The 26,444-nt window shown below is 40.2% G+C and overlaps 1 protein-coding gene across 4 annotated transcripts in view; it reads left to right on the forward strand.

Annotated features, from left to right (window-relative positions):
• Positions 1–26,444, forward strand: part of LOC124859406 (neurexin-1a) — a 250,549-nt gene that overhangs the window by 13,329 nt on the left and 210,776 nt on the right. For all 4 annotated transcript variants that reach the window (XM_047352171.1, XM_047352174.1, XM_047352172.1 and 1 more), the window contains 3 exons: positions 3,887–4,328; positions 11,293–11,676; positions 24,154–24,357. In XM_047352171.1, coding sequence (XP_047208127.1) covers positions 3,887–4,328; positions 11,293–11,676; positions 24,154–24,357 — 1,030 coding nt within the window. The remainder of the gene's footprint in view (positions 1–3,886; positions 4,329–11,292; positions 11,677–24,153; positions 24,358–26,444) is intronic.

Below are 26,444 nucleotides of genomic sequence, written 5' to 3' on the forward strand. Positions count from 1 at the left end.
GGGTTCGTTGTTTATACTTAGGTTGCCAGGTCTTAGGTTGTTGTTGTTCTTCTGTGTCCTCCAGTTTCTGTTTCAGTTCAGTTCTTGGTTACCTGTTCCTTCAGCCTCCCTGCCTTCTTGTCACACCTGTACCCTGTTCCTTTGATTACCTGCCCTTTGTATTCCCTTAGTATATTAGTTAGTCTGGTTTAAGTGTTCAATGCTGGTTCCTTCGTTCACCACCCCATTCCCTGGCATGACTATGTTCAGTGTGTGCATGCAGACTAGCATGCTCTGTGCACCATATCAGCCAATACTGTAGAATTACATAAGTGCCTCATCACAAGTCAGCCTCTGAGTATGTTGTAATGGCATATGAGATGCAGTTTAACAGCATGTGCTCTAGTCTCTGAATGATGGTGTGTCCCCATGGGGCTTTGTTGCAGTATTTGTGTGCAGATTCTAGGCTGAGTTACTACTCCTTCCCTGTTGGTTCTGATGGCAAAACAAACGGTGGTGCAGTAATAGCTCAGTTGTCACAACCATGGTTTGGTGACAAATTAGTGCAGCACTACTAGTGCAGAGCAAGGCGTAGCTCTGACCAAAGCTTCTTTAACTTTGAAAGGTGCCCTTTGTCTTAACTATAAAAAAATGTATTTAAGTTTATTGGCTGTATCTGTTCCAATTTTGTCTCAATGACTCAGGTACAGCTAGAAGAGAATTTATGTTTATTCCTTTTTTATACATTCTTTCTGTAGACGTAATGTTTTGGTAAGATTACATTTTTATTTTCATGTTTTTGATTCTTAATAAAATTTATATATTTTAACTTGAGCCAATAACACCCTTCTTCAAAGAAATAACGGTATAAATGTGTGAATAAAGGCTTTACATTATCAATTTAGCGATTTTCATGCAGTTCAGTGCACTGTAACACAATAAGTCACATACCATTTTTGTAAAACTAAGCTTGATCTTAAGTAATTCTGATCCACAGTTTCAAACTCCATCTACCTCAAATGTTAAGCGCTGTATATCTGAGGGAATAATAAACATATCCCTGCATGTAAATGCAATACCATTCGAGTTGTTCCAATTTTCATGTGAGGCCATGACAGAAAAAAAAACAAAAAACATGGCTAGTTATTTCCTTAAAAACCGAATTTATCTCATTGGACCCAATTTAATACATACAACTAATTTACTTTGGTTTGTAAGCAATCAGTAGCTTTGTTAGCATACAAAAGAATGTGCTTGTGTTTTTAGTAGCTGAAGTATTCATTATTCAGTATTTGTTTTTTTCTCTCAACTATCTATCTATCTATCTATCTATCTATCTATCTATCTATCTATCTATCTATCTATCTATCTATCTATCTATCTATCTATCTATCTATCTATCTATCTATCTATCTATCTATCTATCTATCTATCTATCTATCTATCTATCTATCTATCTATCTATCTATCTATCTATCTATCTATCTATCTATCTATCTATCTATCTATCTATCTATCTATCGAGCTAAAGAGGACAAAAAAACTTTAATCAAGTCTATTTATGTGTTACAGTGGCCCAGTCAATGTACAGAGCTTAACTAAACAGGGAATCTATGACAACACTTGAAATTTACTTTTCACAGACACTGACCATCCTAGCTGATTGAGCTTGAGGTATTTATCAGAGACGAATGGGCAACAATGTCAGTCTTTAGATGTGCAAAGGTTTTAGAAGCATCCTCCAATGATATGCAGCTGTAATGGCAGTGAATGGCGGTGTTAGAAAATATTGACTCATGGGACTGAATGCATTCACACTTCTCAAAAAGGGATAATATGAGCACGGCCCTTGGATAGCAAATCACTTTTACACAAAAATAAGTACAAAACACTTATCTGTGTATATGTTTCAATTTATTAACTAAAATATTTCAACCCTACAGTCTAATATGCCAGTTAATGTAATTCTCTGCCTAAAACTAGTAACACACAAATATAATAATAGTAAAATGGAAAATCAATCAATTGATGAGCAATGAACATCTGGAAAATAAGAAATAATCAAAGCTTTGGATCAAATGAGAATGTAAGGAACCATAATGAATAATATGACAAGAAATAACACTTCAGCATGAAATGATTGTGTCAGTCAATACCTGAAATTTATGGACAAATGGAGAGATGATGGAGTTAGCTCAGGGCTACTCAGAAAAGTGATGGCAAAGAGGAAGCCAGGCTAACTTAGCAAGCTAGTTAGCACCCAACCAGGCTAGACTGTTAGCTTGGTTAGCTAGCTAGTTCCATGACGACCCAAACAAAGGGGAGTTGCATGCGGGGAGTGAGTGAGAGAAAGGGAAAGAGAAATAGTGCACAGCAGAATAAATAGTGCTCAAAGTGCGGGACTGTTGTATTATCCCAAAATAAATTCAAACTGTAAAAACTGACTTAATGGCTGTCGTTAAAAGCCGGTCACTGGAACCCAAGTTAACCCAGGTGAGAGTTAAAAAAACCTGGAAAACACCATCACTCAGCCGAAGCCGCAAAACAACAACATCTGTCAGGTACCCATACAGCTAGACCTTAAAGTGTTATTAAGCTTTATCTTTGAAGGTTTGAGGAAAAAGTTCACTTGCAAGCAAGTTAATAAATAAACTGATGGTCAGATGCTCAGGTGTGCCTGGCCCAGCAACAAGAGTGATGTCGCTGTGTGCATGAACTCCTTATATAACCTTGGTCTGTGACGTCAGCAGAATCTGCAATGAATGCTGGGAGGTGTAGTCTGAACGGCCTTCTCTTTGGTAAAGGAGGCCCAACAACATGCATAATTTACCCTCTTCTTCACAATTATGTATGGCTTTCTGTTAGCTAATTACATAAAATCACAATCAAATACAATAAGCTTCGTGGTACAACGTGAGAAAATATGGAATGATTCAGGGGAGGTATGAATACTTTTGCAGGATACTATAGGATAAAAAAATTCTCAAGTTGCAAGCTGGTCCCGTGGTATTTCTGCTGGATCACATAACACTGTGTGTTTTTGACCAGGGTGTAGCCTTCTTCTCTCCCAATTACAACTAGGATAGACTCCAGACCCCCAATGACCCCGAATAGGTTAAAGCTGGCATAAAAAAAAAAAGAATGACATTGAATTCCTACCCTCTCTCTATAGCAGCTTAGAGGTTACAATTCCATTCCAATCTACTTCTCTGCCCCGTTGATACTAAACGAGGTCTGGATATTATTGTTTGAGGGTATGACCTGACACAAATACTGAATAAAGGTTGCAGAATTAAAATGTGTAGAGATTTTCACCTAATCAAGTTCTAAATTGAGTGCAAAATACTGAGTGCTACAGAGTGGATGAGTAAGCTCATGCACCAATTTTTGGAATGGCTATCCATCATCTGCCTATTTTTTCACAGACTCCAACTGAGGCCTTAATCAGTATTTTACACAAGATCAGTAATCAAGACACTAGGTTAGATGTATCCCTTACCTCTCGCTTCTCTCATAGACTAAAGACCTTTTGCCGAAAATTTCCTTTCAAAGCCAGTTGCTTTGTAAATTGAGATCTTTGCTTATTTTTGTGGACAGTGAAAGCACAGTAAACACTATATTCATGTCTTTCTTCTTTACCCTTCAACCAGTCAGTGTACACGGTGGACTTGTTGTGAAAGCTTCAGATAAGGAAAATAGAAAGCAGGGAGAAATGAGTGACATTTGATTCCATGTTGGTGCAGTGTGACAAAGCTGACCAATTCCTGAAGCAAATATTACACTTTCATCAGGAATTATAGGCTACACGGACAACTTCTGTTTAGCTGTTATATACTGTGTTTTCCAAGGTTACACTGTATCTTTGTGACTGCGCTGCTGTATTAATTTTCATGTTCTTCTTTTTCAGGTTGTTTATAAAAACAACGACGTGAGGCTTGAATTGTCCAGACTGGCCAAGCAGGGTGACCCAAAGATGAAAATCCATGGCACAGTGGCTTTTAAGTGTGAGAATGTAGCCACTCTGGACCCCATCACATTTGAGACACCTGAGTCATATATTATTCTCAACAAATGGAATGCGAAGAAGACAGGGTCCATCTCCTTTGACTTCCGTACCACTGAACCCAACGGCCTTCTACTTTTCAGTCATGGCAAGCCCAGGCAACAACCAAAGGACTCCAAGACACCCCAAACTCTTAAAGTGGACTTCTTTGCCATTGAGATGCTGGATGGCCACCTGTACTTGCTGTTAGATATGGGCTCTGGAACCACGAAGACCAAAGCAGTCAATAAGAAGGTCAATGATGGTGAATGGTACCATGTGGACTTCCAGCGAGATGGAAGATCAGGTAATTTAAAAGACCTTTAAAGAATGTAAAGTCTTTAGGTGAAAAGCCTGCAATCGAAACAAAAATACTGGATGGAAATAAAATGCAACCTATCTAATATGAGTCATCGGAAATATAAAGTGGTTTCAAATACCAAAAGCAAATTGGTCTGTGCACTGCAAAATCTTACTTTTAAACTTAAACATGTAGGAGGCGGTAAAAAAATGTATTCCTCTGTGACTTCACATTTTAGCTGACTAATTTGCAGTAATTTAATCAATTTAAAGGTAGTGGGACTTGGTCAACTTAAGCCAGACTAAAACTAAAAGAGCTAAAAATAACAAAATTGTGTCTAAAAAGTAATTAAAATGTGCAATCAAGATTACCTTTGCTCTGGATCCCTGTTGCTACTGTGTGTAGCTGTGCGGCTGTATTTTGCAAGGCCAGCTTTTAAAAACCCTGTCCAGTTTTTGTGGAATGGCTTACAATACTATAATATAAATTTTGCAAAACCCTTTATTCACTCTCGGGTTTTCCTAATAATCTAAGGGATTTTCACACTTATTTTTACAGTAAAAGAGAAAGAGACTGTGTTGGCCCTTTCAGTTCACATTCTGTCTGTGTCACATGACCTGCTCAGCATGAGGGGGTTTAACATCCCCAGACAGCTGTTCTGGGGGAGAGCTCTGCAGATTTCAACTGAAACACTAGGATTGACAACATTCAGGGCAAAGTGCAAAGTCTATTAAACAGAAGAACACCTTTTTTCATGTCTACACAAGAATAACTGGAACCACACTATTTGTTACAAGTCAAATCAAAATCTAGAGTAAATATGATACAAGCCTAGAAGTTTAGCTAACTGCTCAACCTGAAAACATTGTTAGCAGTAACAAAACGTGAGTTTATTGAAGATTACACCTGGATGTCCATCCATCCATCCATCCATCCATCCATTTTCTATACCCGCTTCTTCCGTAAAGGGTCACGGGGGAGCTGGTGCCTATCTCCAGCAGTCTACAGTACAACCATGCACACACCCATTCACACCTAAGGGCAATTTAGAGAGACCAATTAACCTAACAGTCCTGTTTTTGGACTGTGGGAGGAAGCTGGAGTACAGAGAGAACCCACGCATGCACAGAGAGAACATGCAAACTCGATGCAGAAAGACCCCTGGCCAGGAGTTGAACCAAGGACCTTCTTGCTGCAAGGCAACAGTGCTGGTGATGCATTGTTAGTACTTTTTAGTTCTTCCCCAAAAGCAGCATGACTGTCCTGCGAAAACAGTATTAGAACACAAAATCTGTTGCTCTCAAGAAAAACATTTAGGAGAGACCACAGCATCCTGAATGTTATTGGTGAGTTAATTAGGTAGAGTAAAATGACAGTGCTTACATAGCATGAAATAATGATCAAATGTAGTGTCTTATTTTTATATGCACTGCACTAACATTTTTGAGTTTTCAATCCCGTATTTGCAGTGGACTTTATTAACTTTAATTTAGCATCAGGTCTCAGTGTTGGCAAATTCGTCATCTTAAATAACAGATCAGGGACAAAAAAATCCTGATCAGGCCACCCCTTTGCAGCATTGTTACAGTGCAACATTCATCAGAAACCTTGAGCAGAAGCTCAGCTCTTCACCTTTCAATTATGTTTGTTAACCCACAAAAAAGCACTACTTATGGATTAGCTTTATATTTTTCTGAGCAACATAGAAAAATATCCATTACCTTTCCCTAAGTTTTTACTGATTGTATCCTTTAAATAATTCTGAAATGTATAGCTTTTGATAGCAGTAATTTAGCTTCATTCAATCAATGTTGTGATTCTAGACACATGTTTGGCAGAGACTAACGTTTTGCCCAACAACGTGTCCTCTAAGGCTCAGGCTGCCCTGCTCTAGTCCCTGTTGATTTGGTTATTGAAGCACCAATTTGTTAGTGTGCACTTAAAGCCAGGGTCTAGCAATGTCATGCTGCAAATTAGATATACCATTTGACCATGTTTACCACTCCATCTCAAGAAGTGGAAATTAGATTAAACTGTTTCATTTTTACCCCTTAAAGCAATTGGGTTGCAGTTCTATTTAAGCTTTCAAACACTGTCAAAACCATGATAAATGATATTCAGCATTCATTTTACATTAAAATATATGTGTATATATATGTGTATATATAAATTGATCATTTAGATTTTTTGGGAAAATGTAATACATATTCACTTCCAGTTTTTTGTACATTGTAGTGATACAAAATAGCCACTGAGTGGTTTTCTTCGTCTTAGTGGAAAGAGAAAACTGCTGCTGACTTTACTGATAACATAAATCTCCAACATTTAGTTACGGTAGACCAAACTATAAGAAACAATGTCCTGCTAAATTAGATTGTGTTCATTATCTGTCTAATACCCTCCTATCATCCACCCCCACATACTTACTCACATTCACTTACACTAGCACACGCACACACAACCTCGAGCCCTCTCGTCAAGTTCTCTTTACTCACCGCTCTGTCTACTCTCACTAAGTTTCCATGGAAACAGGAGGTGGTCTCTCCCAGGACTAAGACAGTTGCTGTGCAGTGCTGAGCTGTACTCTAATGACATTTCAGAGTAACTGTTCCTCTTCTCAAGTCTAAGGCACCAATACTTTGCTACCAGACAGTAAAGGGGACATAAAAAGTTTTCTGCAATACAGTGACCTCCAACCTAAGTGTACATTGGGTACATATATGATACAGTTTAACATCAGATTAATACTGAACCTTGGACTCCAGGACTTCCAAGTCTGCAATATTAATAGATAACCAGAATCTCACTGTGAAGGCAAGCATGAGCCTTATTTTGTTCTTAGTACATGGGACATGTATTTTCCTGTTGCTTTCTTCATCATCCTAACACAGTTCTACCACCACAGGCATTACATCTACTCTAGGATATTCCCTTTTGCCACAATGTATGCCCAGTTTGGAGCTGTGTGAACAGTTAGAAGCCTTACTCCACTGGGAGCAAAGCGCATAGTACATTTCACTTTCTTTTTTTGTCCTTTGCAGAGCATGGATTCTTCATTTTAACTGCTTGCTAAGATGTTTCTTGTTGCAGCCAGAGCAGTGGTGGAAACCTAATCTGATTAGCAACCATGGTTCCAAAATGTTACAAAAATGTGATTTTTGGAGTACTGCCAGCCTCATGTGGGTGTGATTAGGTTGTAGCTTTGCCATTAACTCTTCCACCAAATTCCCTGTTCCCTACAAGACATGTAGGTGTGAAGAGGCCACAGATTATGGATAAACTATCATAATTCATCCAGAACCCAGAAATGCTGCCACCATATTAACAACAGCAACATGTCTGGGTGCTCAAACCAGCAATATAACTCCTGCTGCTTTAGACATAACAACTTTAAGAAAGATGTCTGTGTCTGAAATCTGTCTGTGTCTGTGAATCCAAGATGGTCGTCAAAGTTCATGTAAATGTAAAAGTACAAAGAATAATTCTTTTATACACATCCCCTATATATATATATATATATATATATATATATATATATATATATATATGGCTTGCTTTGATGTGCCCCTTTTATGTACTTTTTATTATTTCACTGAATGTAGGTAATAATAAAACTTAAGAAAGGGATTAACAAGTCCCTAGAAAAACATGTAAAATGGCATATGGTACTCACAGCTTTTCATCTGTGTGTCAGATGCTTTATTAATACACACTACCCAGCACATCACTCAGAACAAGACTGCAACACAACAGCCAGAAACAATTATTCACTCCTCAGTCCTTCATGAGCAACAGTTCCTGCAGCCATGACAATGGCAACTTATGATTTTGCCCAATTTAGTTCAGTGGCTTCTTTTAATGGGAAGTAAACAAGCATTTGGGCTTTTGCTTTCTGAAATCTTTTTCTTACCTCACTGCATAAGAGATGCTACAAGACGCTGTGCTTTTAAGTGAGGGTTTACTTGACTGGAAGTGTTTTGGGTCTCTCATCAGGTGCATTACATAGAGATTCGACTGAGGACACACAGACCACTGCTTCAAACGCAAACTTGCCCACATAGAGTAAACAAACAGATCCAAAACAAGCAGAGATGTAGATGACACTTTCTTCATCCTCAGAGCCACTGACTTCTCTTTCCACTGAGAATCAAATCACATTGGAGAGACTTGCCATACCACCCTAACTGGATTGCAGTAATCCCCTGTCTAACATGTTTTGGGGATGTGTGAGTGGGGTTACGGGATCTCATGCCAAGTTGAGCCAGTCTGCTGATGCAGAAGGTGTGAGTGAAATCTGAGTCATTTGGACACTAGTGTTTGATAAAGTGCTCCATATGGGCCAGTTTACTGAGAGAGAAATAAAGAAATGAAATGTGGGAATTGGCTTATGCCTTGAAAAGTGGTTGGAATTTTAATTGTCCTAATTTATTTAGTTGATCACATCAATAACATAACTGTCTAAAAATGTCTTCTTCTGTTCAGTCCTAACATTTAGGCTTGTGTTTTCTGCAGTTTCACTGCATGGATTTCATTAGCTGTGCCACTTAAATCATTTTTAACTTGCAATATTGTTTATTTTTTCACATTTGGTCATTTTACAACCACAAAATTCACAGTATTTTATTTGAATTTTAAGTAGTGAACTTAGACAAACCAGTGCATCATTGGGAAGTAGAAGGGAAATGATAAATGGTTTGGAGGCAAGCTTTTGCATTTACCCCCTTCCTCTGATGCTCCTAAAACAATCAAGAGAAACCAATTGCCTTCATAACTTACTTAATCAGTAATTAGGGAAGTTGGTCAGAGTCGATGAGAAAATGGATGGTGCTAAATACAGAGGAAGAAAAACTTTTAGAGGCTGAATGTACCAAGCACAGCATGCCCTTCAGTCTATGTGTTTTCCATGGTTCAATCCTGACATCGGCTCATGTCCCCACAGGATTCTGGTGTGGCTTTAGACGTAATATAGTTTGACTGTGTTTACACAATTCCTTGCAGGACTTTGACAAGTGAGCAGAGCAGTCTGAGTCTGGGGCCTCAGTGATGATGGCATCTGTCTTCTACTTGCATCAGTTTAGACCAAGATCAGTTTAGACCATCATACTGTAGGTTTGCAATTTCTTTGCTACCTGCATTTGACTGTAAGTGACTGTAAGACTTCCTGTAAGTACAGATTATGGTAAGGGGCTATTAGCTTGATGATGACCCCTGCAGTATTTATGTTGTAAATGTATTATTCACAGAGCAATCATCCAAATTACCTCCTACTGCCATAGGGTGTGATAAGTCAAAACTGAGAGTGTAGACACTTCTGTCACAATTCATCCTGATCATACTGATGTTCATTCTTCGGCTAGGCACCTGCTCTAGTCTGGGAAAAGTTTTCTCACTAATGAGTTTGATGTAGTGAGCTCGTTAGCTGTAACCTGAAGGGAGCTGTTCTGGCTGCATGACGGGTGGCCCATGCCAAGTGTGTGGAGCTTAGAAGTCTCAACAGCTGGTGCTGAAGAGAGCAGGGGCAGTGGGTGACAGCGAGACAGTGCTTGGAACAGATGCCTGAGGCCAAGACCCTGAGAAGAGAGCTGGAACATGTTACCGTGAACCAGGTTAATCATTGTGCACTAGGTATTTAGCTTTCTCTTATGCATTTTTTTTTTTAGAGTAAGTTGGCTTACCTGGGCTAAAAGGTGAATGCATAATAAAGATTATTAGCATATATTTTAGTTTGAAAGAGGTTCATTTCAGTTGGATAAAATTATGAAAAACATCAAAATAAAGTAGGAAAAATAACACATTTGTGGTTATTTGTGATTTTTATATTTACACATGCTAACAATTGTAATGAAATATAAAATGCCCTTTTTAATGTCTTTTTTTTATTATGCCAATTAGCTCTATTGAAAATTAATTTGTGGCTCAGGGTCAGAGTCCAAACACAAGCAGTTTGACTTGAAAAGTCACCTAAAGCTGTGGTCCTATCACACGCACTGGGACTTTGGAGTCTTGCCATTTAGCCTGAAGCAGCCTGCTAATAGCTCTTTCATATTTGCCAAGGCATGCCTCTGCCACTCAAAATTTAAATTATAACTTTATGGCAATCATAGTTTCAAGCATCCTTAGCCTACTTTTTTCTCCACCACTGCCTGTCCTCATCCTCGGCAGCACAGTGTATGGATTACTCGTTGTGGATGTGGGCAGACAAGGCAGCCACCATTAATTAAAGTCCACAATGGGTCCTGCACCGAGAGTGACAGATCCATATACAAATTAATCACTTGGTCTGAGTCTCACAGTAAGGCCTTCCTTTTCTGAAGCTTTACAGTCCAGTCATGTGCGCTGTTGTTTACCGTGCTTCAGATCAAGAATTAAACCTGAATGAGAGTGATAAATCATGGCCGAGAAACACACCAACTCCCACTGCAGGTTAATGTGTTGGAGAGGCACAGACATGGTGAAAAAACTTCAGTCTGCATTCCTTTAATCAAGCTCAAAAAGATGGTTACGATGTTGGCTTCTTTTTTTCCTTTTTGGATAGGGTAGTGGTAGAGGACGTCTGCAATGATAAAGAGGGCAATGATTTTTATTTTCCTTACTTTGCCTTTTATGACCACTGCTTTATAGATTAACAAGATTTATTAGGGGAAATCCAAGGAAAATGGAGAGGATACTCTCAGGGATCCCAGATTAGATTTCTAATTGACCAACCGCCTGTGATTAATAAGTCTTATCAACAACCATTTGTCATTCTAAATGAAGAAAATACTTACCCTGTTCAGGTGTATAACCCTAATTATGCTAATTTCTTCATTACACTGGGTTGAAACTGGCATTCCTTGCAAGTTTGTATCTTGACCACGCATGGAGTATTTTTTGGAATCCAAACACATCATTAGCTGTTAAAATCTGGTATGCAGCTTCACATAACAAATTGTACAAATTCAACTGTATTTTTTTATTGCTTTCTTTTTAGGTACTATCTCTATCAATACCCTTCGTACTGCTTACACAGCCCCTGGAGAAAGTGAGATCTTAGACTTGGATGACAATTTGTACCTTGGGGGTCTGCCAGAGAATAAGATGGGTCTTGTGTTCCCCACTGAGGTGTGGACAGCACTGCTCAACTATGGCTACGTGGGCTGCATCCGAGATTTATTTATTGACGGACAGAGTAAGGATGTGCGACGCCTTGCAGAGGTCCAAAAGGCTGCTGGAGTCAAACCTTCATGCTCTAAAGAGCCTCCTAAACAGTGCTTAAGCAACCCCTGCCAAAACAATGGGATCTGCAGAGAGGGCTGGAACCGCTACGTCTGTGACTGCTCCGGAACTGGATACTTGGGACGCTCCTGTGAAAGAGGTAGAACTTTGTTTTATGTTTTTTGTTCCTCACAACCTTCATAACTTTAGGATCCCCAGTTGGGATAATCTTTAGTTGACAACTGCAGTCCTTGATCATGATGCCTTCTTTGGTATTACAAAAGCATGAATATACTGAATTTGAAAACTTAATGGGAAATATCTTTCAATAGTATCACAGCAGTTTATATGCTCAATTTTATTCGTCTGCAAAAACACTTAAAGTGATGTATGCAGTAAATGTGACTGCAGTGGGTATTGTCTGAACCATGTTTTGACTGTGTATACTCCAAGTAAAAAAAATGACTGCTAGGTATTATATGCTTGCAAAACCAAAAAAAAGAACATGATATTTTTAAATGTATCCATTGATCATGTTTTAAATATGCCTGTTCACTTGGTTGTTACCACAAACATGACAGCAATTTATTTAGGGATCTTGAAGTGCTGAAGATGACTTGCTCAAGTTGAATTCAGTCATTAGGGTGGGAACATTGGACATTTTTTTTTCTCATCTGAGTATTTAAGAAACTGCTGATCTCCTGAGATTGTTTCTTTCATGACCCGCTTTCTGGTTTACAAGGATTTGTCCAAAAAAGAAAAGATATACAGGATCTGTTGTGTGGCCGGAAATACCTTTTTGACTTTAAAGGAGAATGGTTAGTGATGACAGGGTGGTATGGGGTAAGAACGTAAAAGTACGCATAAGTAAAATCCAAAAGAGGTATTGTATATTTTCTCTATAAGAATACGAAATAAAATGTTACAGCTTCAAGAAATTACATACACAAAGTTCAAGTTTAAAGTTATGGTTTATTCTTTATGAATACAATATGCTATAACAGTTTAACACTAGCGCTAAGATGACGGACCAAGGAACTACGGTACAAAGCCAGGTAATGTTAAAAAGTTTATATATGTCTTAATGTCGTTAATATATGCTCTTGGTCCGTTCTTTTCGCGCTAGTGCTTCTTCTTCTTCTTCTTCTCTTCTTCTGCTGGCAGTTCGCAACAAATTCAGAGATGCATACTGCCACCTACTGTACATCATTGTATAACTCCACCCACTATATTTTGAGCCTGAGATCACGTGACACGAAGTCGCTGATGTAAATTCGTATTCTCATAGAAAATAAATCGTATTCACAAACTGTTTTAGCATATTGTATTCATAAAGAATAAACCACAACTGTAAACTTGAACTTTGTGTTTGTAATTTCTTGAAGCTGTAACATTTTATTTTGTATTCTTGTAGAGAAAATATACAATACCTCTTTTGGATTTTACTTATGCACAACTATTGACTAATATGCACACATTTCCGTCTTTACATACACATTGTTTTTGACAGCGTTCTCACCCCATAGTGTGGCAGTAATAGCTCAAATAACCATTTGCTTCAACAAATGTATGTGGTTGGACCAAGCCACTCCTGTAATCTAAAAAGGGTGACAATTCACACAGGCTAACCAAAATTGGACAACAACAGATTGGAAAAACCTTGTCTGGTCCAATTATTCTTAATTAATGGTTTAGCATTAGAATTTGACATTAAAACATAACAACATGGATCAATCCCGCTTTGTATTGTTAAGATTGGTGAGTGATATGTTCTTGCCATACTTTGGACCGAAATCTCTGAGGAATGTTCCAGCATATTGTTGCATCGATGTCTTGAAGAATCAAGGTAATTTTGAAGGCAAAAAAGTGTCTGTTGAGTGTATATCAACAATGCATAAATAACTTATTATTGACAGGGATACTCGTACTCGTTGTCTTCCGCTTTATCCGGGACCGGGTCGCGGAGGCAGCAGAGTCAGCCGAGAAGCCCAGACGTCCCTCTCCCCAGACACCTCTTCCAGCTCCTCCGGGGGGAGTCCAAGGCGTTCCCAGGCCAGCCAAGAGACATAGTCCCTCCAGCGTGTCCTGGGCCGTCCCCTGGGCCTCCTCCCGGTGGGACGTGCCTGGAACACCTCCCGAGGAAGGCGTCCAGGAGGCATCCGGTATAGATGCCCGAGCCACCTCAACTGGCTCCTCTTGATGTGGAGAAGCAGCGGCTCTACTCCGAGCCCCTCCCGGATGGCCGAGCTCCTCACCCTATCTCTAAGGGAGTGCCCGGCCAACCTACGGAGGAAGCTCATTTCAGCCACTTGTATCCGGGATCTCGTTCTTTCGGTCATGACCCAAAGTTCATGGTCATAGGTGAGGGTAGGAACGTAGACTGACCGGTAAATCGAGAACTTCGCTTTTCGGCTCAGCTCTCTCTTCACCACAACGGACGGGCACAGCGCCCCCATTACTGTGGCAGCCGCACCCATCCGTCTGTCGATCTCCTGCTCCAATCTTCCCTCACTCGTGAACAAGACCCCGAGATACTTAAACTCCTCCACTTGAGGCAGGAACTCCCCTCCAACCTGAAGAGGACAAGCCACCCTTTTCCGGTCGAGAACCATGGCCTCGGACTTGGAGGAGCTGATCTTCATCCCAGCTGCTTCACACTCGGCTGCGAACCGCCCCAGTGCATGCTGTAGGTCTTGGCTAGATGGGGCCAGCAGGACCACGTCATCTGCAAAAAGAAGAGACGAAAACCTCTGGTCCCCAAACCAGACCCCCTCCGGCCCTTGGCACCGCCTAGAAATCCTGTCCATAAAAGTTAAGAACAGGACCGGTGACAAAGGGCAGCCCTGCCGGAGTCCAACATGTACCGGGAACAGGTCCGACTTAGTGCCGGCAATGCGAACCAAACTCCTGCTCCGCTTGTACAGAGACCGACACACGAGGGACACAGTCGAATGCTTTCTCCAGGTCCACCAAACACATGTGGACTGGTTGTGCAAACTCCCATGAACCCTCGAGTACCCTGTAGAGGGTATAGAGCTGGTCCAGTGTCCCACGGCCGGGACGACAACCACACTGCTCCTCCTGAAACCGGGGTTCGACTATCGGCCGGACTCTCCTCTCCAATACCCTGGCGTAGGCCTTACCAGGGAGGCTGAGGAGTGTGATCCCCCTGTAGTTGGAACACACCCTCCGGTCACCCTTCTTATGAAGGGGGACCACCACCCCAGTCTGCCAATCCAAAGGCACTGTCCCCGTCCGCCACGCAATGTTGAAGAGGCGTGTCAACCATGACAGCCCCACAACATCCAAAGACTTGAGGTACTCAGGGCGGATCTCATCCAACCCCGAAGCCTTGCCACCGTGGAGCTTTTTAACCACCTCGGTGACTTCAGCCTGGGTGATGAAAGAGTCCAACCCCGAGTCCCCAGCCTCTGTTTCCACCAGAGAATGCGTGATGGCAGGATTGAGGAGATCCTCGAAGTACTCCTTCCACCGGCCGATAATGTCCCCAGTCGAGGTCAGCAGCTCCCCACCCCCACTGTAAACAGTGTTGGCAAAGAACTGCTTCCCCCTCCTAAGGCGCCGGACGGTTTGCCAGAATCGCTTCGGGGCCAACCGGTAGTCCTTCTCCATGGCCTCACCGAACTCCTCCCAGGTCTGAGTTTTTGCCTCTGCCACCGCCCCGGCCGCGGCACGCTTGGCCCCACGGTACCCGTCAGCCGCCTCAGGAGTCCCACAAGCCAACCACAGCCGATAGGACTCCTTCTTCAGCTTGACAGCGTCCCTTACTGCCGGTGTCCACCACCGGGTTCGGGGATTGCCGCCGCGACAGGCACCGCAGACCTTACAGCCGCAGCTACGGGCAGCAGCATCGACAATAGATGTGGAGAACATGGTCCATTCGGACTCTATGTCTCCAACATCCCTCGGAATCTGGTCAAAGCTCTCCCGGAGGTGAGAGTTGAATACATCCCTGGCCGAGGGCTCTGCCAGACGTTCCCAGCAGACCCTCACTATGCGCTTGGGCCTGCCAAGTCTGTCCGGCTTTCTCCTCCTCCAGCGGATCCAACTCACCACCAGGTGGTGATCAGTGGACAGCTCAGCCCCTCTCTTCACCCAAGTGTCCAAAACATGCGGTCGAAGGTCTGATGATACGACAACAAAGTCGATCATTGACCTCCTGCCTAGGGTATCCTGGTGCCAAGTGCACTGATGGACACCCTTATGTTTGAACATGGAGTTCATTATGGACAATCCGTGACTAGCACAGAAGTCCAATAACAAAACACCACTTGGATTCAGATCGGGGAGGCCATTCGTCCCAATCACGCCTCTCTAGGTGTCACTGTTGTGTCCCACGTGGGCGTTGAAGTCCCCCAGCAGAATAATGGAGTCCCCAGGAGAGGCACTATCCAGCACCCCCGACAGGGACACCAAGAAGGCCGGGTACTCTGCACTACCACTCAGCCCGTAGGCTGAAATGATAGTCAGAGACCTCTCCCCAACCCGAAGGCGCAGAGATGCGACCCTCTCATCCACTGGGGTAAACCCCAACACGAGACGGCTGAGCTGGGGGGCAACGAGCAAACCCACACCAGCCCGCCATCTCTCCCCGCGGGCCACTCCAGAGTAGAAGAGAGTCCAGCCTCTCTCAAGGAGATGGGTTCCAGAGCCCACGCTATGCGTGGAGGCGAGCCTGACTATTTCTAGTCGATGTCTCTCGACCTCCCACACCAGCTCAGGCTCCTTCCCCCCCAGCGAGGTGACATTCCACGTCCCTAGAGCCAGCCTAAGCATCCGGGGATCGGGCCGCCGAGGTCTCCACCTTCGTCCGCCGCCCAATCCTCTTTGCACCGGTCCCTCACGGTTCCCCCTGCAGGTGGTGGGCCCACTGGGGATAATATTTCAAATTCACACTGAATTTCAAAAACCGCTCATGCTGGTGTGTTCTTTGTCTGTTGGGCAGAATGTCACCAGATCTTATACAATAAAGAGAAGCACCCATTAACAAGGAATAATGTACAATACTTGTGAATCTAGAGAACGACAAAATATGCCAAGAGAATGAGTGAGCAATTTGTTGCGCTGATGCTGGACCATGTTGAGTGGCAGGTGACTGATGCACCACTGAGACCCTGCTGGTCACGTTCACCATGTACACCAGCTCCTAAATTGGCTGTCTTCTGCCAACCACTAGCCTCATCAAACCGTTCATTCATGACCAGCACTTGTGCAGAACACTTATCTGTGTCTCCTCCAGAAAAGAAAGAATTGAGGACAGAATGTCATACAGCTGAATATTAAACTCCCATGTACTTGCTAGAGCAGAGTTACCCCTGACCCTGCAGAAATTATTTTTGCAGAGAATTGTATTGCTGCTTCTTAGAACATTAAACCACTTCCTCCAACTAGCAATTTTGAAAGTGGCAGTCCTAAAACAGCTGATATGTATATATTTATATATTTGTTCGGATTTTTATGTATATGTATTTGTTTCCTCTAAAGTCTAATAAAACAATATATATTGCATAGCAAAAGTAAACATTTGTTCCTGATATTTAGGCCTCAAAAAAGCAGTTCTCTTGTAATTGGTTTTGTAATATTGTGAAATTTTAAAAATGGTCTCAAACCAAAATATTTATACCATATTCCTTTTCATCCACCTGCTTTTTTTTTTCCTTAAAAAGCCTGCAGGAAACCCCTTGGTTATTCAGCTTAACATTTAGGAAAAACTCTCTAAAGCTTTCTAATCAAAGCAGAAGTTTTTTTTTTTATGTTTTGAGTTTGCAGGTCAGTAGAGTTGTCATGAATAAATATAAAAGCATCCACTATATATTTTTAAAATTTCTACTGGTTCTACTGATTGAGGCAATAATTGGGCCTTTTCCTCCCTTAGGAATTTACTTAAATTGCTATTATCTTCATCAGTATTGTCCTGCTAAGTGATAAAATTCAGTTTAAATAATTAAAAATCACCTTACCGATATTTTGTGAAATGGCAAAAATAAAAATCCTGTATCTCAGATAAATGTTGCCAGTTATGCTTTACCATGTAGCTTTTACATGTGTATTTCTATTCTAGCTGACAAATATTATGTGTCAAAAAAGTTGATTGAGAAAGAAAAACAGATTTTTATTTTCGAGGTAGATATTTACTTATCCTAATGCTGTTTTTGGATTTAAATAAATGTAAAATGCTTTGACTTTGATCTAAATTCAAAACATGAAAACACCCAATTCAACTAGATTTGCACTAGAAGCTGCTAAAATTTTCTCTGTTGTGACCTTCTGTCATCTCTTTCAACACTTGGAAAGTCTTATGACGTCTCTGCTTGTCTCTCCAACTTCATTCTTTGGCTGTCTGTGTTCTTTTGTGTAAGTCCGGCATTAGGGAGAGTGTGAGTGGGGGCAGTGGGATGGATGGGCCCTGGCGCACTGCCAGCTGTTTTGATGGCTCCAGATTGCCTCTGCACTGGTAGGATGAAGCAGGCACCAGCAGGCTGAGGAGCTGTCAGAAAAATTACCCCAGCTCTCACTTATCCATGCATGGTGTACCACCCGGTGGCAAAATACAGCTACTGCATATGGCAGAGGAGGATGACAGCAATGATTGGAAGAAACAGGAGGTGGAGCTTCAGACAAGAAGCATGGAGCTCTTCGCCCTATTTTAAGAGATTTTAATTAAGCAGACAAAGCAATTTTCCTACATGCATCCCAAACGCCTTCCCATTCCTCTTGTTCCTTCAGTTGCTAATTACCCCAAATATTAGTCTTGCAGTACAAGGGTAAAGCAGCCTCCCAGATGGTGTAGTAGGTGTATTGCTGCACATGCACATATTCCCTAATGAACTATATGATATGCTGGATTCCTTCACTGACAGCATTTACATTTCCTTTTTTTTCCACAGGGACTGAGCTTACAGATGAGCATTTACATGCACCTACCTCCTATGAATATATATAAATAGTGAAGATCAATACCTATACCGATGGTTACACAAGTGTGCTCACTGTATACCATGTACCAGAGAAGCACTTGAAATCTCTTGACATTTGCTCATGTAAGCTGACACTTTGCATGGTGTTTTACCTTGCTCTGCAATGAAGGATCAACTCTAAACAAATACATTAGGTCTACACTTTTGTTCCTTTTTAAAAAATATATTAAGTTTAGTTGTGAGTTTCCTTCAAAGCGTTATGAAAAAAGTAACTCATAATAGAAAAAAATGCTAGCAACAGAAAACTAATCCTTAATTTCAGCACAATTATTTACGCTATTTATTTCTGCACTGGATTTATGAAGCAGTTTGCACTAAATACATGAAGATGCAAACACGGCCATCATGTCCAGCAGTTGGCAGCAGTTTTCACCTGGTGGCATTTGTCCTCTCCCAGTCACAAACAGTGCACAAAAGATCAACGATATTGAATGAAATGTTTTACTTATAATTATTATTGTTGTTGGAAGATTAAAAGATAGCTGTTAATAAATATTTGAAGACTGAAAGATAATTATCAAATATTTGTGTAATACTTAAGGACTGATGATGAACAGTACAGATTTAGAATGTTACCCTACAGCAATGCAGGGTTACACGTGTACTAGATGTTGTGGATTTGATAGGAAAAGGTTTATTTCAGTCCTTAGAGACTTGAGACTTGAATCTGACTTGGGGCAGGTCTGTCCCTCATAACAATTCAGGTTATACATTACTTAAGAAGACACTCAGGTCATCTCATACAATATTTCAATTTATGATTGAGATCAAGAGTTTGAATGTCCGTTATAGGCAATTCTTTTCAGACATGTATGCAATCGTCTTGCTGTCACTGATGCGATCCTCAGACTAAGTTCAAGTTGCCAATCACATTCTTCTGAATAGATAGATTTTGAATAGATATATTCTAATTTGCCTTTTATTCAACAGTTAAACTGAACTTGCTATAAGGTCACAGAGTTTCATAACTGAAGTGGGTCATGATGCTGCTTCCTATGTCTCTAGAGCTATAAAGTAGCTCCCCTGTTTACAGAAGCCCTCACAGAAGGCAGGGTGATTTAATAGCTGGCAAGTCCATTTCTTGAACTATGTATGCTTTGATTCTCAAAGAAGGCTACAGCGAAGAAGACATAAGTGCCTTCAATTATGTATGATGTATCTGAGCCATTTCTTGCTGTTTGTCATGAGTGAATGATATAGATTTTTCCATAAGCCTCCAGCAGTTCTTTTTCCTGAAAATCTTGAATTAGGCTGAGCCCAGTGTGCTGTTGCTGAGGGACATTGGAATCCTCTGACATGCAGCTGGCAGCTCTCTTCTCACAGAGTCCTTGGGGGACAATGGAAAACAACTGGGTTTCTGTTTGTGATTACCTGATCCTCCCTTGTTAGTCATACAGCTTTCTCAGAGAGAGCTCCCACTCCAGAAACTCCTTCATCAGAAAATCTGAAAACTGTCCCACATAGTGCTTTACAGGAAATAAAATAAACACTTGGTTTAGTTCGCTGTGCTCCACATCCCCTGTGACAGCCTCCAGTTCAGGTTGGCACAGGCAGAAGCTGTAGCTCCTGTTCCATCAATTTATTTTGATATTAAACATGGGAACGGCATTGAAAATTACTGGGTCTTCACAATTTGATTCTTGACTGGTGCTCACTTTGCATTAGGTGATTTTCCCTCACTGGTCTATTTTCATATCTTTATGCTGGAGCATTCTCATTTAATGTATTTTAGACAATTTCTTATATAAATCTTAAGTGAGGAAATGTCTTTGAGGAAATTATGTATTCATTGCAAATGCTTGTAAACTTGTTTTATGTATTTAAAATGTCTCTACTTGTTTACTGTACATGAATCTTTTTCCACCTAACACTGAAGTAGGTGTTTCTTTTTATAAAGATGTGAGTCCGTTCATCAGATTTAATTTTGTTCATTGCGTGCAACTGGAAATTAAGTGAAGCAGTAATGACAAACTGCAGAGCCAATTTAGGGTATAGATAAACTCATTGCACAATCCAGATATTTGATTATTTCACACTCTATTTGACTTTTCCTGGTTGTTTCAATTTTTAATGAGAGCAGTTTAGCAAGTTTTGAGAGGTACATAAGGGCATTCTGCTTTGTTGTACATGTACTCGTTTCGTTGTTCAGCAGTATAGATATAGATAGCAGTTCAGTGTTTTCTTCAATCCAAAAAGCATTTTTACTTGATGCAACTAATATCTCCAATTATTAATTTATGACTGTGGCTGATTTTAAAGTATTTTTTTTCCTGTATAGATTTTTGCACCATTTGTTTTGTTGTTGCTTGGCATCTAAACACTATTTTCCAAACAACTCTTTGCTTTATCTGCATAGCAAGAAGCAGACAGTTTAGCAGTGAGTGCTTGTTTGTCAAACACCCTATCATCTGCAGCGTACCCCAGGAGGGCGTGGAGAAATTGGAATGGGTGAGGAATGTGACAGAGTCATCCCAAGGGATGGATGTGACATTGGCTCTGTGTGATGAGGTGTGAGTGCACGGGTACCCCACCACCACAGCTCTCCATCTCCCATCCCTTAAACACCCCATTTATTTTTCCCTTCACATCAGCAGCACTAATCTTAAGCATCTCTAACACAAGCCTAAAGGAACTATTCATAAATTTGAAGTGAATTTCTGTTACAAGGTTATGAGCAGTTAATATCTTACCTACAAGGTGAAATTTAATATCTTTCAATAACTACTATCAGAATCATGATTAATGCAAACAGTATTTTATGAACCTCTAAACCAGTGCAAGCATTCACTTTGGGCTGTTGCTTACACAGAAGATGGTGATGACTTACAAGGGAAATGGCGATTGGAGGTGGTGCACCACTGAGGATCTTCTTGTATAAAACATGTATTGAGACCAAAGAAATATGAAGCTTTTCTTGTCACAGTAACAGCCTATTGTAGAAATTATGAATGGTAAACGGACTGAACTTATATAGTGCCTTTCCAGTCATGCCGACTACTCATAGCGCTTTACACTAGAGCCACATTCACCCAATCCCACTCACTAACTCGCACACATTCATACACCAATACGCAGATCGGTAGGCAACTTGAGGTTGAGTGCCTTGCCCAGGGGCACATCGACATTTGGCAGGAGGAGGCTGGAATCGAACCTACAGCTTTCAGATTGCTAGATGACTACTCTTCCCACTGAGCCACAGTCTCATCAATATGAAAGAAATATTGCCAATTGTTATTGGGGAGTAGTAAACCGATTTTTATTGATTGATTTACCTTTAATGTTTTCATATGTAATTTTTTCAGTAACTTGTCTCTATCTACTGCCTTACTAAGCTATAGGATATGTGTTTTCACTGATGGGGTCTATCACCAAAGTTGGCAAGGACTAGGCAGTTTGTGGAGGGAGTCTAAGTAGCTGTCTGATGCAGCATAAAGAGTGATGTTGAGCTAGACATGTGACAAGTCTTTAAGAAATGGTTTTAACATACCTGGAAACATTCCATATTGCAATAAGTCAGCATGTTTGAAACTGACATTCTCTTTTTATACCTCATTTCCTTTTACAACCTTTGAGGGTAAAATACCTTCATTGGCTATAACAATTGTATGTAAAGTGTGAGTGTAAACACTAGGGAAGATTGTTATATTAAGGCTTTATTTTAACTGTTATTTTTCAGGCTGGACTGATAACAAAACAAACATATTCAGTGATTTTTAAAAACAATAAGTGGCTGCAAAAGTTAAATTTATTTTCTGATCATCTCTAATCCCTCAACAAGTGGCAGATAAACTGCACAATTGTTTGTAGCCATCAACAAATTTCTAGCACAATTTCAGTTGATATTTGATTTAATATCAGAAACAGTGAAGTTTGCAAAAATCTTGGCTTTAAATTATATGACACAAATACTTGGTATGGTTGATGTCTTGGCTTTCCAGAATCTTAAAGTTAGTCTTTTTTTAACTTTGTTATTTGCTACGGAGCAGCATCCTTTTGGAACACCCAGTTGGGTCCTAGTTTCAGCAGGCTAGCTCTGGATTTGAGTTGAAGTTGACAAATGTCAAAGTAGTCTTTTTTCTTCTTTATTTCATTCACATTGTGCAACACAGCAGTACCACTAGTAGATACACAGATTATTAGTATAATAGTACTAACACCTTGCTTTACACACACTAAAGGACTGTTTGCTTAGAAACATCACCATGACCCCATAAAGTGTACTATTTTTCTTATTGCAAATACTGTAGCTCTAAAGGGACTAGGTATCTCCATATTTTGTAAATTTTAGTTAACTTGAAGCCTCTCTTTTGGGAGGCACCCTCTCAGTTCATGCCCATGTAAAACTTACTTCTCTGTGGACAGTGTCAGTGGTGTTTTAGCAATCTCCAACTTATGATGGGCTTGGTTCTTGTTGATTTCTGGGTTGTTCTTCAACATCCTGACCAAGTTTCTTTTATCTGATGATAACAATTTGTGTCAGATTGCTGAAACCTGGATACAACTGGATGTTACACTATACCAATAATGACTGGAATGGATAACGCAGTTATCATTAAGTGTACACATGAAGTGTCTGGAATTGCCCCAACCTCATCCCTATCAAGAATTTGTGGACTACACCTTAAAGGCGACTTCTTGCCAAGAAATTGTTATGGAAATTTTTAGTACCTTGCTTCTTTGTTCTTTGATACTCTGCAGGAACTGACAAAAGTATTAGAACCCCTCAGTGTTATTCTATTCTTCTCTTATATAGTCTTAGAGTAATGGTTTCTCAGCCTTCTACTTGCAGCTGTGTGAGATAATATGTATGCCACAATGTTAAGGTTATGTCTAGGACAACAGGTCTCATGAGAGTCACCTTGAAAACTGTTGTAGCGTATAGGAGAACTTTTGCTTTGTCTGGTCAGAATGATTTGGCAGCACTACTGAGTGCATCTCCAATGCTGTAAAATCCTTCTCTCTTGCAAGATTATAATAAAGCTGATTTTGAGTGACAATCATCGGTCTCTGTCTTGGTAAGAACAAATTTTTCTACAACAAAATCAGCCAATTTAATTTAACTGTACTATTTCTAATGGTAAGATTTTTTTAAATAAGTACCCAGACTTATGTACACCCTTAGCTTATAGATATAATTTTGACCCTGTTTGAATGAGAAATAAATATGAATTTAATTTAATTTTGGGAATGTTTGTTTTTGAAAATTGTTGTTTGTTGCCTCATCATTCCACTCAGACAAAAAAAAAAATATTTTAAATGCATCCTTAATGGCCCAAAATGACTGTGACATTCAAGGTTAGTGGATGTAAATGCTTTACCACAACTGTTCATGTGGGATCATCACTGATCACCCTAACTTTTTTTGTTGGAAGTTTTTGTTGGAAGTAAAAGCCTTTCCCTGAATAAACATAGACAGCACATTCACATTCACTGCTGGAAGACTCCAGCTCTCCCTCTCTGCCTTTTAAATTCATTGATTCATTGTTCCTCTGAGACTGGATTGAAGGTCCCCTCACTAAACCTTGTCAACAAATACAACATCACTTTACACTGAGCTGACGGCCGTGGTCATTGGTTTCCATAAAATTGGCAGTCTATCTTACCGTTCACTCATGTTTTCTCTCTTGTTCCCTTTGCAGAGGCGACCATTCTCAGTTACGACGGCAGTAAGTTTATGAAAGTCCAGCTCCCAGTGGTGATGCACACAGAAGCCGAAGACGTGTCTCTTCGATTCCGCTCCCAACGGGCTTATGGCCTGCTGATAGCCACCACATCCCGGGACTCTGCTGACACCCTGCGTCTTGAGCTGGAGAGTGGACGGGTCCGTCTCACTGTCAATCTAGGTAACACCTTAAATGCACACACTCTTCAGCAGCAAAGCAGATTCAAGCTTAATTACACTCACAAATGCACTATAAAGTTCTTATTTATGTTTTGAATAGACAGAGAGACTGTAACGACTTTCAAAGTCTAAAGTCTGCGGCGCAAGGCTTACAGGCAGCTGAACACACGAGAAACACTTGTCATCAGGGAATGCTCGCTACTCTCTTATTTCAATGAAGCAGATTCTTCTTTACTAACACAAATTGATGTGTTTCCTTCTCATGCATGCAGGTTTTGCTAAATATGACCTTTTCGGAAATAATGCCAATCAACAGTCTGAGTCACAGCTGTCAAATTTCTGTGATCTAATATGATCCTGTTGAAAAGAATTAATAAATAAAAGTGATAATCTTAGAAAGAGAGTAGGAGAGTGACATAATTGTGTCTCCTTATACTGAAAGCTCTGACCAAGGCAAAAGTGTTGTTTTTTTGCAACTTTAAAGTTTTCAAAAAGTTAGTTCAGTGCACCTCATGAACATTATTCTCTTTTACACCACTATTCATTTATCTAAGTATGTGCTTTCTATGATTATTCCTAGAAGCAGATTACATGCCCAAATATCTGATAAATTTATTATATGTTAAAATCCAGCAGCATTTATCTTACATAAAAAGGAAACAACCCCTGCTGTAAGAAAAAATACACAGCTTCTAATATATGTTTGTAGCTAAATTTAATGCATAGTAAAGACCCCAGTACTGTCTATGGGAAGTTCGATGTGTTTCAGACACTGCAGTGCCGCACAAATGATAGCCATCTATTCCACCTTTCCAATGGCTAAACAGAAATGGGCTCCCTAAGCGGAGCCGTTTAGTTGTGCATGCAAAGCAGAGGAGTCTGTATTTGCTGTCAACTTCAAAATAGCATGTGTCCAACTGCGGAGGGCAACAGCGCCACACACTGACAGGCCTGACAGGTTAGATAACCACAACTGCAAAAATGCCCTTGGATGAAAACAAAAAGCCTGTGTTGTTTCCTTTTCTTTTAAATTCTTTTTGACAAATTTAAGAGTTTTTGGAGTTTATTTTAGATTCACAAGCCCTTGAAGGCTGTCTTACTTGTTCCTCTCGACAAAAAGCAGAGCATTCCCTGAAAGGGTAGGCTTGTGTTGTTCTCTGGCTGTTTGCGACCACTTTTCTGCTGTGGTTGACAACACATGACAAGCAGGGCCAAATGGGAAGGGAGGGTTGGGAGGTTGATCTGGGTCACCTTTCTCAGAGCACAGCACAGCTCAGCTTTAGCAAATAAAGAAGTTGAGAAAGATACTTACTTTTGGTAACTTTTCATCAGTTACAAAATTGTAACAGCAATACCAACCACATTTTCTTTGGTAGAATTGAAATGATTAATTGTCACGCAGGAAAAAAACAAAAAAACATTTAAAACTGAATTACTACATCAACTTGTCCTCAGCGTGCATATTCAGGACATAATGTATGTGAATATCAAGTAAAGATTCAAATATTTTTCTTTTTAGATAAAATTTGCAAACTTTAATTTTAAATGCTTCAAAATACAACTGTAGACCCAATTTACTTTTATTATCAAAACCTTTTGTAAACATCTATTTGAAACTGTTGAAACAGAAATGTTCTGATCCACACTGTTTTCACCTGATAAATTTGTGCTTATTTGGGTCCTGTCATTTACACTGCTGAAGATATTTCTTTACACTGTAAGCATCATAAGCATCACAAAAAAACCCTTTATTTTTCACATTGTTTCTAGGTAAACTGGGGGAAGACAAAAAACTTCAAATGATAGCATTAATAATTAAAAGCTGCCAATGCCAACTTTGTTGCTTTTTTAGGTGTAAATCATAAAAAAATTCTTAAAGCAGCAACAGTTATTTATAATCAGCAACCAAATTTTAATTAGAGCATGTTGCTATTGTTGAATCTTTGATCATTTAATCAAATTCTGGATGATAAACTCATGTTTTTGATATTTATAAACTACAACTCTCTGTGGAAAAGTGTTAAGAAAAGACCAGACGATAAAAGTGTAAAGAAAGAGTTTGACACCTGATTATAGTTATCACTAAAT

This window comes from Girardinichthys multiradiatus, chromosome 22 (genome assembly GCF_021462225.1).
Source record: "Girardinichthys multiradiatus isolate DD_20200921_A chromosome 22, DD_fGirMul_XY1, whole genome shotgun sequence".
Lineage (NCBI taxonomy): Eukaryota > Metazoa > Chordata > Actinopteri > Cyprinodontiformes > Goodeidae > Girardinichthys > Girardinichthys multiradiatus.